Here is a 15,228-nt window from a genome sequence, read left to right as displayed (position 1 = left end):
GATGGTAGCAGCAACATTATGTACTAAATAAGTTAGGTTAGGAGCCCGTAAAATGGCAGTCATCCCCTCCGGCGCCATTATTATCCACAAACCTCCATTCCGCTTTATCCCAGTGTACTATAGATACTGTCTACCCATCTGATATCTGCTAGTGACAGCACGGCACTTGTGATTAAATACAGATTATTACTTCACCTCTCGCTCTAAATCCCTGGATTGCTTCAGGCAGTTTTAAAAACGCCTCACCTCTGAACACTGCACCTTATTGGTGGTTGAAAATCCACATGACTCTCTGTAGGTACAACAAAGAGGCCAAAATGAAATCTGTTTGGGCTGTTCAGATTATTAACACAATGACAATACAGGGATAGAGCCTCTATTGTATCACAGTTCATATCAGACCAGGATACAATTTGTACTAGACAGGTACAGAGTCTTGGTGTCTGTTTACCTGACTGTCACTCAGTCTGTCTGGTGTTCTCTTAAGCACGCATAGTGCTTGATTCTGGACCTTTTACTCAGGTTTTTCTATACACCAGTTTCTGGTGGAAACGGACCTTTTGGAACCTCGGCGAAGGTTATTCACCGGCGCTAGAGTTGTACCTTGTCTTAGCTTTGGGAGTGTTTTGTTTTATCTCTTTCACTCTACCTGGAAAAACTCAACTTGTCTATCTTCCAAAGAAGAACAATAATCTTTTTGAATCCATTGCCTTCTTCAAGAACTTCGTCTTCATCTCTTCCTTTGAGACACTCTTGAACCAACAGTGTTGGACCTTAGAACTGAAGAACTACAGCTTGGTCCCACTTTACAGAAAGACAAGGACCCTAAACAGAAACTACCTGACACACTACAATAGATAACTAAGTATCTGTGATCTGTAGCGATGATCCCTACTAAGCTTCTGATGTACCGGGGTCCACGCGGTTGCGCCCCTCGCGCCGAGGCTCGTGGAGACACGTTCAGGCGTAGGAAATCGTGTGGAGAGTTGTTTCAGAAAGGGTACAGGGTGAGGTTGGGGCCGCATGGGATGGCTATGGAGAAGGAGAGGCAGAAGAGACCATATCTTGGACCAGGTCTCTGGACCTCTCTGAGCTTTCTCTGCAAATGGGGTAAGAATAAAGATCTAGTGCCATAGTTACTCTGTAGGGTAAGAATAAAGATCTAGTGCCATAGTTACTCTGTGGGGTAAGAATACAGATCTAGTGCCATAGTTACTCTGTGGGGTAAGAATAATGATCTAGTGCCATAGTTACTCTGTGGGGTAAGAATAAAGATCTAGTGCCATAGTTACTCTGTGGGGTAAGAATAATGATCTAGTGCCATAGTTACTCTGTGGGTTAAGAATAAAGATCTAGTGCCATAGTTACTCTGTGGGGTAAGAATAAAGATCTAGTGCCATAGTTACTCTGTGGGGTAAGAATAAAGATCTAGTGCCATATTTACTCTGTGGGGTAAGAATAAAGATCTAGTGCCATAGCTACTCCGTAGGGTAAGAATAAAGATCTAGTGCCATAGTTACTCTGTAGGGTAAGAATAAAGATCTAGTGCCATAGTTACTCTGTAGGGTAAGAATAAAGATCTAGTGCCATAGTTACTCTGTGGGGTAAGAATAAAGATCTAGAGCCACAGTTACTCTGTAGGGTAAGAATAATGATCTAGTGCCATAGTTACTCTGTGGGGTAAGAATAAAGATCTAGAGCCACAGTTACTCTGTGGGGTAAGAATAATGATCTAGTGCCATAGTTACTCTGTGGGGTAAGAATAAAGATCTAGTGCCATAGTTACTCTGTGGGGTAAGACTAAAGATCTAGTGCAATAGTTACTCTGTGGGGTAAGAATAAAGATCTAGTGCCATAGTTACTCTGTAGGGTAAGAATAAAGATCTAGTGCCATAGTTACTCTGTAGGGTAAGAGTAAAGATCTAGTGCCATAGTTACTCTGTGGGGTAAGAATAAAGATCTAGTGACATACAGTGCCTTGGAAAGTATTCGGCCCCCTTGAACTTTGCGACCTTTTGCCACATTTCAGGCTTCAAACATAAAGATATAAAACTATTTTTTTGTGAAGAATCAACAACAAGTGGGACACAATCATGAAGTGGAACGACATTTATTGGATATTTCAAACTTTTTTAACAAATCAAAAACTGAAAAATTGGGCGTGCAAAATTATTCAGCCCCCTTAAGTTAATACTTTGTAGCGCCACCTTTTGCTGCGATTACAGCTGTAAGTCGCTTGGGGTATGTCTCTATCAGTTTTGCACATCGAGAGACTGAAATGTTTTCCCATTCCTCCTTGCAAAACAGCTCGAGGTCAGTGAGGTTGGATGGAGAGCATTTGTGAACAGCAGTTTTCAGTTCTTTCCACAGATTCTCGATTGGATTCAGGTCTGGACTTTGACTTGGCCATTCTAACACCTGGATATGTTTATTTTTGAACCATTCCATTGTAGATTTTGCTTTATGTTTTGGATCATTGTCTTGTTGGAAGACAAATCTCCGTCCCAGTCTCAGGTCTTTTGCAGACTCCATCAGGTTTTCTTCCAGAATGGTCCTGTATTTGGCTCCATCCATCTTCCCATCAATTTGAACCATCTTCCCTGTCCCTGCTGAAGAAAAGCAGGCCCAAACCATGATGCTGCCACCACCATGTTTGACAGTGGGGATGGTGTGTTCAGCTGTGTTGCTTTTACGCCAAACATAACGTTTTGCATTGTTGCCAAAAAGTTCAATTTTGGTTTCATCTGACCAGAGCACCTTCTTCCACATGTTTGGTGTGTCTCCCAGGTGGCTTGTGGCAAACTTTAAACGACACTTTTTATGGATATCTTTAAGAAATGGCTTTCTTCTTGCAACTCTTCCATAAAGGCCAGATTTGTGCAATATACAACTGATTGTTGTCCTATGGACAGAGTCTCCCACCTCAGCTGTAGATCTCTGCAGTTCATCCAGAGTGATCATGGGCCTCTTGGCTGCATCTCTGATCAGTCTTCTCCTTGTATGAGCTGAAAGTTTAGAGGGACGGCCAGGTCTTGGTAGATTTGCAGTGGTCTGATACTCCTTCCATGTCAATATTATCGCTTGCACAGTGCTCCTTGGGATGTTTAAAGCTTGGGAAATCTTTTTGTATCCAAATCCGGCTTTAAACTTCTTCACAACAGTATCTCGGACCTGCCTGGTGTGTTCCTTGTTCTTCATGATGCTTGTTACGCACGCCTCTATGAAGAGGGAACGCAACACCCTGCTACAACTAAACTCTCTGTGAAGTGAAAAAGGTATGGACTGTAGGTGCGAGTAAGGATGACAACAGGCAGAATGTGGTACCGTTTTACAAGGACTTTATTCCTGTACACGGTAATATGGGGAAAAGGGGCTGGACGGAACCAAAGCAAAGAAAGTAAATCTCAAAGCCCCTCCCCCCCTCTCCTATCTTACCTGCCTACCCACTACTTACCTAATTTAGCACCACCTGGTGCCCTAACCAAAATACAGGGGGTGGTCCGCCCAGGTCTTACCTAGTGTGCCTAGACAGTTAATATACTACGGGTATATGTATGCCCGCGGGCCTCTTGCCTAAGCACTCCCAAGGTGCCTTCCCCTTCCCCCCTGGGAACAAATGAAACAGAATATTACACAATTTTACAAACAAACTAAGAAACAAAGGACATCAACTAAGCTCTACCTGAGCAACAAACTCAGAACATACCCACTCTCAGCAAAATCTCTCTAGCAAAATCTCTCTCAGCAATCCCTACCTCCAAAATCTCTCTCCTGAACAGAACACTGGCTTTTATATAGCTTCAGAATGAATGTATAATTGGAGACAGCTGTGTCTTGACGAGGGGGCGGGGTCAGCTCTCCAATTAGCCCTGGAGTCGACCAATCAGCTGCTTGAGGGATTTCAGGAAGCCATTTCCTGAAATAAAACACATGCAAATACACAAACTACAACACATAAACTGGGGAACGTAACAATGCTCTCTGCGCTTTTGACGGACCTCTGAGACTATCACAGTGCAGGTGCATTTATACGGAGACTTGATTACACACAGGTGGATTGTATTTATCATCATTAGTCATTTAGGTCAACATTGGATCATTCAGAGATCCTCACTGAACTTCTGGAGAGAGTTTGCTGCACTGAAAGTAAAGGGGCTGAATAATTTTGCACGCCCAATTTTTCAGTTTTTGATTTGTTAAAAAAGTTTGAAATATCCAATAAATGTCGTTCCACTTCATGATTGTGTCCCACTTGTTGTTGATTCTTCACAAAAAAATACAGTTTTATATCTTTATGTTTGAAGCCTGAAATGTGGCAAAAGGTCGCAAAGTTCAAGGGGGCCGAATACTTTCGCAAGGCACTGTAGTTACTCTGTAGGGTAAGAATGGTAGAATATATGGGGTCTGGGTCATGTTCAAACAGTCTGGCTCGTCCAGTATACGCTTCCTTTCCAAATGGGGTGACAATAGAGATCCATGGGTCCATAGTCAAACTGTGGTCCTGTCTGTTTAAACATAGTTTATATAAGTAGGAATCACAATCTACACTTCCTCTTAAAATGGGATAAGAATGGTAGAACATGGGGTCTGGGCCATGTTCAAAGAATTTATCTAGTTATCTCCAAATGCGGTAAGGACCAAGGTCTGGGAAGGGTGTGGAGTCTCTCATTGTGGTTATGATTCTTATTCTTTACTCTGCAGTGTGGTTCCAATGGCTTAGTATGTTGGGGGGGGAAAGGGTGATGGTAGCATCTGGGTTGTGGGTTTGATTCCCGCGTGGCCCGTGTATACAAATATTTGTGGTACTGTAGCTGTTACGTGTGATGAAGCTTGCAGTTTGATGTGTTGTATGGTCTTGCTGCATGATAGTTCCAAGCACTTTCTCACTGTACGCAGGAGAGAACTATTTTGTTTACAGATGTCTCCACCAGTTGAGGCTGGTGTGAGGAGCTATAGGAGGAGAGGCTCGTAATGGCTGGAATGGAATAATATGGAAACCACATGTTTTACCCCGTTCCATTTATTCCAGTCCAGCCATTATAATGAGCCTGTCCTCCTATTGTTCCTCCCACCAGCCTCCACTGGTATCAACCATGAATTAAACTATGAACAGAAAAAATACAAAGAGATTTGAAAAATACAAAGATAAGTAACTGTTTAACATTGTCCTGCCCTGTTAACCTCAGTCACTACTAGTGTAAGTTATTCCATCCAGAATTAATAGAAATACACATTGGTATGCATGACACACACACACACACACACACACACACACACACACACACACACACACACACACACACACACACACACACACACACACACACACACACACACACACGGTAGATCAGAGCAGGGAATATATTGGTGTTATGTAAACTGGCATTGAGGCAGGTGTTGCATTGTTTCTCTAACTGCTGGACTCAGACACATGTAGGACACTCAGTTTACAGTACATGACACTACTGTACTGTATATAGGCCTATTTTACAGTATATCCTCCTTATAGGTGACAGGCCACACTGTAAAACACTATCCTTTTATGTATGATTATTAACCTTTATTTCTCTCTATCTCTCTCTCTCTCTCTCTCTCTCTCTCTCTCTCTCTCTCTCTCTCTCTTATCTCTCTCTCTCGCTCTCTCTCTCTCTCTCTCTCTCTTATCTCTATCTCTCTCTCTCTCCCTTATCTATATCTCTCTCTCGCTCCCCTCTCTCTCTCTTGCTCCCTCTCTCTCTCTCTTATCTCTCTCTTCTCTCTCTTCTCTCTCTCTCGCTCTCTCTCTCTCTCTTATCTCTCTTATCTCTCTTATCTCTCTCTCTCTTATCTCTCTTATCTCTCTTATCTCTCTCTCTCTCTCTCTCTCTCTCTCTCTCTCTCTCTCTCTCTCTCTCTCTCTCTCTCTCTCTCTCTCTCTCAGGCTTAAGATTCCTGAGAGCCTTGAGATTGATACAGTTCTCAGAAATTTTACAGTTTTTGAATATCTTAAAAACAAGGTAAGTATAGGGCTTTCATTGGACTACCGCCACCACTCCAGCACGGTAGCACCACAACAACTATCTACAGAATCCATCTGACATAGAAGCTCGGGGTCAGGTTTGCTCTCTAGACACTCTCTGGACACTGCTGTAACACTTTATTTTACAGTCCTGTTCCAGACTTATACTAACACATTTAAACTTCTGTGGTAACAACTCTTCAAAGCATGCATTGAGCATTTATAGTAGCTCCCTGGTATAAATGTTACATATAGTATACTCCCTGGTATAAATGTTACATATAGTAGCTCCCTGGTATAAATGTTACATATTGTATACTCCCTGGTATAAATGTTACATATAGTATACTCCCTGGTATAAATGTTACAGGTAGTATACTCCCTGGTATAAATGTTACATATAGTATACTCCCTGGTATAAATGTTACATATAGTATACTCCCTGGTATAAATGTTACATATAGTATACTCCCTGGTATAAATGTTACATATAGTATACTCCCTGGTAGAAATTGTACATATAGTATACTCCCTGGTATAACTGTTACATATAGTATACTCCCTGGTATAAATGTTACATATAGTATACTCCCTGGTAGAAATTGTACATATAGTATACTCCCTGGTATAACTGTTACATATAGTATACTCCCTGGTATAAATGGTACATATAGTAGCTCCCTGGTGTAAATGTTACATATAGTATACTCCCTGGTATAAATGTTACATATAGTAGCTCCCTGGTATAAATGTCACATATAGTATACTCCCTGGTATAAATGTTACATATAGTATACTCCCTGGTATAAATGTTACATATAGTATACTCCCAGGTATAAATGTTACATTTAGTATACTCCCTGCTATAAATGTTACATATAGTATACTCCCTGGTATAAATTTTACATATAGTATACTCCCAGGTATAAATGTTACATTTAGTATACTCCCTGCTATAAATGTTACATATAGTATACTCCCTGGTATAAATGTCACATATAGTATACTCCCTGGTATAAATGTTACATATTGTAGCTCCCACGGTGCTTATTCCAATGAATCTCACTCATGTCATCTGAAATTGTTATGTAATTACTATGTATTTTAACGTTCATTTCCCCATGTAGTGGCTGAGTAAATAGCAGGACTGTACAGTAAAGTGTCACTGAGGTTGTCTCTTGATGACTGTTTGGCCCAGCGTGCCTCTCCTGTCCTTTCTGGGCTCTTAACACTGTAAACACAGAGACGTTGATTAATGTACAGTAATCCTCTCTTTTTGTGGCTTAGCCCTCGTGTACAGGTGAGGGAGAGATAGTGAGGGAAGGAGAATGAGATGGAGGGAAAGGGAGAGAGAGAGAGAGAGGGGGAGGGAAAGGGAAAGTGTATGATGTATGTGGACCGATCCTGAACTAAAGCATGACACGTTCCCTATTACACCAGGGCAAGAATAGGCACTACAGTAGCTGTTGACTATATGTAGGAAACACAACACAAGATGATGGTTAGAGTGCTGGCAACAGCATTCCACAAAAGCTGTCATGACATAATGTACGTTCTTAGCAGTTCAATAGAGTAATCCCTTTCAGCTTAATGAATTTTGTTTGGTTTTATTGCATTTTTGTTTTTGACCTGATCCCACCCCCCTAGAGACCCACAGTCCCATTCATTTCCTGGCTTAGCGAAAGAGAAAAGAATAGAACATTTTGTTTTTTACATTTTGTTTTTTACTTGCATCTTACATTTTATTTAGCATCTTACTGGCATACCATGCCAGACATAAAGACAGAACATGACGTAATGATAAAATAATGACAGGAGCAGAGAGTACATGTACAGGACAGTACGGTACTTTACAACCTAAGCCAGGTGTTTTCTAGCCTCACCATCTCAGACCCAATAGATGAGCCTTTCCCATTACATTATTCTCTTTCTGTCACCCTTACCTGGTCTGGATCTCTTTGAGAGATTTTTATGGTTCTTATTCTACCCAGCAATTCCATCAAGCTGGTGAACCTGTGTTCCATCTTCATAAGCACATGGCTAACAGCTGCCGGATTCATACATTTGGTAAGTGGCTGGGCGGGGGGGTTGGGCTACGGGGGGAGTAAGGGAGGTGAGAACTCCTAACGCTTGGTCCGAAAACAACCTCTAGCCCCTCCCTTCCCCCTGGATGTGTGGCAGATCTGAAGTGCTGAAGGGTCCCTGACCAACCCCTACTTCCTACCCCCCGGGGACTCCTGTATGTCCGAAATGATCGGATAGGTATGTAAGCAATACGGAACAAAATATATACAGTTGTGGGCACTAAAAATGTAGTTTAAAAAAAGAACCTACACTGGGATACCCTAGAGCGCCGTGTTGCTGGGATACCCTAGAGCGCCGTGTTGCTGGGATACCCTAGAGCGCTGTGTTGCTGGGATACCCTAGAGCGCTGTGTTGCTGGGATACCCTAGAGCGCCGTGTTGCTGGGTTACCCTAGAGCACCCATTACGGCAATAGTTCTGCCAGTACCAAAATACAACATGTTCGGTGCCCGTAACTGTATGAAAATCCCCAGCCTTTTTGAAGGCAAGGTGAAGCAGAAAATGACCATATTGCTTAAACCTATCTGATCCTCTCAGATCCACAGCAGGGCCTAGGGGGTAGTGGCCCGGGCTTGATTTGGGAATCGGCATGTTAGTTAAAAAGGCTAGGTGGGCGCCATCTTTGTATAGCCCCCATCCACCCAGTTCAGATGTGCTGCCACCCGAGGGGAGGGGGCTAGGGATTGCCTTCGGACCGGCCAATAGAGGGTGTTTCCATGTGATGATGAAGAGTTAGGGGCGCTTTAATCAATCAGTAGAACTACAGATCAATGTCTGTCCTTTTTATCAGTGAAATGACAGCTCAATCAATCAACAATGTCTGTCCTTTTTTCAGTTTTTCTCTTATTTCTTACACACAGCTGGCTCAAGTTGTCAGTACATTTATGTCAATGGCTCAACCAACAGTACAATAACACACCAACTAATATAGCATTAGAACATGCAGGAGGATACCTCTAACCTCCTGACACTAGATGGCAGCATCATCTCAATATTAAGGTTCCAGAAATGCTGCTTTGTCTGATCAGAGTGAAAGCACGATAGTTCAGCAGGGCCAGATTCAATCAAACTTGTGTTGAGAAGGTTATATGCAGGGCCTTTGTTTGCAAACTGCTGCCCTAAGTGTCAGAACCATGTCGTGTTCAGTTCAGTTCACTTGTTTCCGAACTGGAGGCACTAACCAGTGGAGGAGGTACTTGATAGTGTCACAGCATCCTCAACCACGCCGGAAATGCATTAGTCCACTGGAAGACATGTTTGTTGGCTACTGTGTAAACTCTGCAATGCTGGCTTGATTGACTCTTAAGACCATGTTGATGGTAAGACAAACCTAGAGCACCTGCATGCACAGAACATATAGAACCTGCTTCAGGGGTTGTGATCAAAATCCTTCCAATGTTTTTGCTTAAGACTGACATTCTACCCTGTTCAAATCTCTTTCCCGCTCCCGTTTTTAGGTGGAAAACTCAGGGGATCCTTGGGAAAACTTCCAAAATTCCCAGTCACTTTCCTATTGGGAATGTGTCTACTTGCTCATGGTCACTATGTCAACAGTGGGCTACGGGGATGTCTATGCAAAAACCACCCTGGGACGCCTGTTCATGGTCTTCTTCATCCTTGGGGGTTTGGTAAAACAATGTTTTTCTCTCCCCTCCTCCCCCCTTTGCCCCCTTCCCCCCCACCCCCAACCCGCCTGTCCCCATTTTCACACTATATAGAACTGTTATACCAGACAGAACAGTTAGTCTTTCAATGTCTTCATCAATGTTAGCAATGTTTACATAGCACTGTTAAGCTTACCTATTTTTATATGTACAGTATAGTAAGTGTATGTACAGTATAGTAAGTGCATTCGGAAAGTACTCAGACCTCTTGACTTTTTCCACGTTTTGTTACGTTACAGGCTTATTCTAAAATTTATTAAAAACATTTTTTTGGTTGCTTCTGTGTGTCGCTCTGGATGGGAGTCTGTTAGATGACTAATGTGATGTAGTTATTGAGCGGCTTCACTGCAAGTATATTCTATGTTTTAAACATTCAATCAATCTACACACAATACCCCATAATGACAAAGAAAAAAAAGGTTTTTATAAATTTGGGCAAATGTATAAAAAAATACAAAACAGATCCTCTCACGCTCTGTCAGGTTGGATGGGGTGGTCGCTGCATAGCTATTTTCAGGTCTCTTCAGAGATGTTCAAGGACACTCTGAGACTTGTCCCGAAGCCACTCCTGCGTTGTCTTGTCTGTGTGCTTAGAGTCATTGTCCTGTTGGAAGGTGAACCTTAACCCCCAGTCTGAGGTCCTGAGCGCTCTGGAGCAGGTTTTCATCAATGTACTCCCTGCCACTGAAAAACATCCCCACAGCATGATGCTGCCACCACCATGCTTCACCGTAGGGATGGTGCCAGGTTTCCTCCAAACGTGACGCTTGGCATTCAGACCAAATATTTCAATCTAGGTTTCATCAGACCAGAGCATTCTGAGAATCTTTAGGTGCCTTTTGGCAAACTCCAAGCAGGCTGTCATGTGCCTTTTACTGAGGAGTGGCTTCCGTCTGGCCACTCTACCATAAAGGCCTGATTGGTGGAGCGCTGCAGAGATGGTTGTCCTTCTGGAAGGTTCTCCATCTCCGCAGAGGAGCTCTGGAGCTCTGTCAGTGACCATGGGGTTCTAGGTCACCTCCCTGCCCAAGGCCCTTCTCCCCCGATTGCTAAGTTTGGCAGGGCGGCCAGCTCTAGGAAGAGTCTTGGTGGTTCCAAATCTCTTCCATTTAAGAATGATGGAGGCCACTGTGTTGATGCTGCATACATTTTTTTGGTACACTTCCCCAGATCTGTGCCTCGACACAATCCTGTCTCGGAGCTCTACAGACAATTCCTTCGACCTCATGGCTTGGTTTTTGCTCTGACATGCACTGTCAACTGTGGGACCTTACATACTGTAGACAGGTGTGTGCCTTTCCAAATCATGTCCAATCAATTGAATTTACCACAGGTGGACTCCAATCAAGTTGTAGAAACATCTCAAGGATGATGAATGGAAACAGGATGCACCTGTGCTCAATTTCGAGTCTCATAGCAAAGGGTCTGAATAGTTATGTAAATAAGGTATTTCTGTTTTTATTATTAATACAATTACAAACATTTCTAAAAAACTGTTTTTGCTTTGTCATTATTGGGTATTGTGTGTAGATTGGTGAGGGGTAACAAATAATTTAATCAATTTTAACATAAGGCTGTAACGTAACAAAATGTTGGAAATAGTCAAGGGGTCTGAATACTTTCTGAAAGTGCTGTAAGTACCTGCTTAGGTTACTATTGATGCTATTTGTCTATTAGGACTATTGCTGTGATGCCTCCTGTAGTAGCCTACTGTATATTTGCACTTGACAATAGTCACTCATGTCTTGCTTCCCTCCCTATAGCTTGTGGATTGTATTTGTCTGAAGAGTAGAGTTATAAGATAATGTGCTACTAGCAGATTGATAATGCGGTTGTTGCTGTTCTTGTTAAAGCAGTCTGTTGTTTCAGGACTACCCCCTTCCTCTCGTGTCCCTCCCCACTATTCCAACAAACACAGTGGCAGGAAGACCAGGCCTAGGCCAGCCTGAGTGATACCATAGCGACCGCAGCTCTTTACACTCTGACATTTAACCCCAGTCAGAACAGCACCCCCTAGACGAAAATGGGCTCACTGCAGCTAAACAGATTTATGTTAGTTTAGACTGTTAGCCTGTAACTCGATCCATCTCATATGATCCAATAGAAGATGACCTCCAGCTGTTTGAGAGTGTGCCGTGTGGTTGTCATAGCGATGTGAAGAAAGAAAGAGAAAGAAAGAAAGAAAGAAAGAAAGAAAGAAAGAAAGAAAGAAAGAAAGAAAGAGTGTTACTCTGTCTGGAGGCTGTTTAGGTCTGGCAGCAGTAGGTCTGTTTCCTATCAGGAGTGCCATTAAATTACTCCATTGTGGTGATTCTGTAAACCCAGATCAAACTCAAAGCAGCGCTCACATCAACCTCACATCGTAACACATTATTTCCCCTGGATTTGGGTTTCGTGAGTATATTGGCTTAGTAAAAGGTTAATGGATAAAACAGTAATGAAATAGCTCAATAGTTCATGGTTAGCTGAACAGTTCGGTTGGTAGAGTGTAGCTCAGTTGGTAGTGTATGGCACTTGCAATGCCAGGATTGTGGGTACGATTCCCAAGGGGGTCCAGTATGAAAATGTATGCATTCACTACTGTAAGTCGCTCTGGATAAGAGCGTCTGCTAAATGACTAAAATGTCAACATAAAAACAGTTAGCAAAAACCTGAACAGTTAGTGGATAGCTAAACATTAAGCAACAGCTCAATAGTTAGTGGATAGCTAAACATTAAGCAACAGCTCAATAGTTAGTGGATAGCTAAACATTAAGCAACAGCTCAACAGTTTGTGAATAGTTATGTGGTTAGTTAAAGGCTCAAAACGGTTACAAAATAGCTAAATAGATCATGGATAGCTGAACAGTTGGCACATAGCTCAACAGATAGTAGATAGCTAAATGGTTAGCAAACAGCTCAATAGTTAGTGGACAGCTAAACAGTAAGCAACAGCTCAACAGTTTGTGAATAGCTATAAGGTTAGCTAACTTCTCAAAGGTTGGTGGTTAGCATGCAACTCAACAGGTAGTGGGGTAGTTAAATGGATAGCAACAATCTAGACAGTTCGCTAAACGGTTTACAAACAACACTTTGTGAATAACTAAACAGTTAGTGGGTAGATAAATGGCTAGTAAAAAGCTCAGCAGCTAAAGAGTTATCAAAAATGGCTAAACAGTGCTAGCGGGATATTGCTGTTGACATAGGCAGTTAAGAGAGAAGTACCTCCGGACAGGACAGGAGGCTGCAACTTTGCAAAATGCATCCAGCTCATTCCCACTGCCCTCCAAATGAGTCTTAATGTGTTTTGCAGCTGTGGACCATCAGGCCGGCCTGCTCAAATCAACCTGCCACATCATTGGTGTTTGTTGGACAAAACATGGCACATAGGTTTTTTTCCCCTCTTCTCTTTGCTACTTCCAGATGTTTTAGATCCTATCACAGATCAACCGTTGTTGGACGGCTGTGGTGATATTTACGCTTTACATTTTTTCTTCCCAAAACCCATGACCCTTAAAAACTGGGGTTTTCTTAATTAAAACGTTTTCTTTCCTATTTTTGCTCCCCAAATATGTTTTTAAAACTTTGATTGGGCAATGCATCTCACTATCTCTTAGTTTGTTCTCTTCTTTAGTGTCAGTGCTAAGTGAGAACTACGAGATAAACTTTTGGACACTCATCCCCCCAGTTTTTCAGCATTTGCACATTTATTTGATATCTTTAAAAAAACACCCACCCTCCCCTCGCCAGAAATCTGTTTGGATTCAAGGGCCCGCTAGCCGACTCCCCCTCCACCTCCTCTATGGCGTAGTCTCTTTTTTTAGTCTCTTCTTCTGTCTCCCATCTTCTCCTTAGGCCATGTTTGCCAGCTACGTCCCTGAAATCATAGAGTTAATAGGAAACCGCAAGAAATATGGTGGTTCCTATAGTGCGGTTAATGGGAGAAAGTAAGTATTTTCCGGAAGGTTCTGCTGTCTTTCCTTGTACGCGGTAGAACCCTTTCTGCATGCCCTTTTCTTTTTTCTGTTTCATGCATGTAGGCCATGTTTGCTCGCTACGTGCCAGAAATTGCTGCTCTCATCCTTAATCGGAAGAAATACGGAGGGAGTTATAACTCTACACGAGGCAGAAAGTAAGTCCAAATCCAGTCAAGGTGTGGTTGTGTGACACAAGTGCTCCCCCTCAGGTTAAGAGTGATATGGGGGTTGATTCACCAAGTTACCATTACTTTAAAGTCACACTGCGTGACTGGAGACCTTGGCCATAAGGACACACATGTCCATGTCCCTTTACTCTCTCTATTTTTCTCTCTCTCTCTGTCTTTATTCTCTCTCTGTCTTTATTCTCTCTCTGTCTTTATTCTCTCCCTGTCTTTATTCTCTCCCTGTCTTTATTCTCTCTCTGTCTTTATTCTATCTCTGTCTTTATTCTCTCCCTGTCTTTATTCTCTCTCTGTCTTTATTCTCTCTCTGTCTTTCTTCTCTCTCTGTCTTATTCTCTCTCTTTTATTCTCTCTGTCTTTCTTCTTTTGCTCTCTCTCTCTTTCTTTTGCTGTCTCTCTCGTTGTCTCTCTCGTGTTCTCTCTTGTTCCTTCTCTCGATCTCTTGCTATCTTTCTCTCTCCCTGTCTTTCTTCTCTCTCTTGTTATCTCTCTCGATCACTCTCTCTTTCTCACTCTGTCCCTCACTCAATGATTACCTGAAGTCCATCCTTGTGCTTTTGTTTTTATTTTTTTACTTTGATACATCCTATGTGCTGCATTTGAATTTAATTTGAAAACTAGAGCTTTCATGACTACATTATAGACATATGCTATTAATATGTGATGATTTATTCCTAATTATGTACAGTACTGTTATGTGTTGTCCTACTTATTAATTCCGAGACCGTCCAATGACATTCCTCCTTCAATTGTGCTCTCACTATAAGGACGAATCAGGGTCATGATGATACATCATTGTAAAATAACTAGTCATGAAACCCCTACTATCAGCTCTAAAAAGTACACGTTTCTGCTTCACAAGAAAATAGAAAAATACATTCATCCTCAACTGCATTATTATTGGTGGTCTTTTAGTAGCATCATCAATCTCAATGACCTTGCAGGATATGATTTTGTTTCTTGTTTTCATTTTGCTTGAGTTACTTTGATTAAGACATGTTTTTGTGTTTTTTTTGCATCATTTATCTGCATGTTCTCTGTGACCTGAGCTCAGCTCTGTTGGCTTTTTCATGCTTCATGGTTCCCATGACAAACCTGACAAAAAGCTCAACTTCCTGTCTTGTCACCACCAGCCCCATCGCATCATCACTGTGTGACATGACTCTTATTAACCGCTCACTCGCATCATCTCTGCTCGACATGACTCTGGCCATGATCTTCAGTCAGCTCCCACACCCTGAATGCTGGATGCCTCGCTCTCATTGGAGGCTCTCGATTGCTCTTGGCTTGCTTTGCCCGCTTGGTTCTGTGGTGTCGCGTTGTTTGGTTTGTGTGGCTGTG

General features: G+C 42.3%; 1 protein-coding gene across 9 annotated transcripts in view; it reads left to right on the top strand.

Moving 5' to 3' along the window:
- The window catches only part of LOC139382040 (potassium large conductance calcium-activated channel, subfamily M, alpha member 1a), a 288,548-nt gene that overhangs the window by 195,401 nt on the left and 77,919 nt on the right, over positions 1-15,228 (top strand). For all 9 annotated transcript variants that reach the window (XM_071125988.1, XM_071125986.1, XM_071125985.1 and 6 more), the window contains exons 6-9: positions 5,921-5,996; positions 7,990-8,065; positions 9,540-9,710; positions 13,581-13,672. In XM_071125988.1, coding sequence (XP_070982089.1) covers positions 5,921-5,996; positions 7,990-8,065; positions 9,540-9,710; positions 13,581-13,672 — 415 coding nt within the window. The remainder of the gene's footprint in view (positions 1-5,920; positions 5,997-7,989; positions 8,066-9,539; positions 9,711-13,580; positions 13,673-15,228) is intronic.

This window comes from Oncorhynchus clarkii, chromosome 23 (genome assembly GCF_045791955.1).
Source record: "Oncorhynchus clarkii lewisi isolate Uvic-CL-2024 chromosome 23, UVic_Ocla_1.0, whole genome shotgun sequence".
Classification (NCBI taxonomy): Eukaryota; Metazoa; Chordata; class Actinopteri; order Salmoniformes; family Salmonidae; genus Oncorhynchus; species Oncorhynchus clarkii.
Note: the sequence above shows the minus strand (reverse complement) of the source record. Positions and strands in the feature narration are given on the sequence as shown.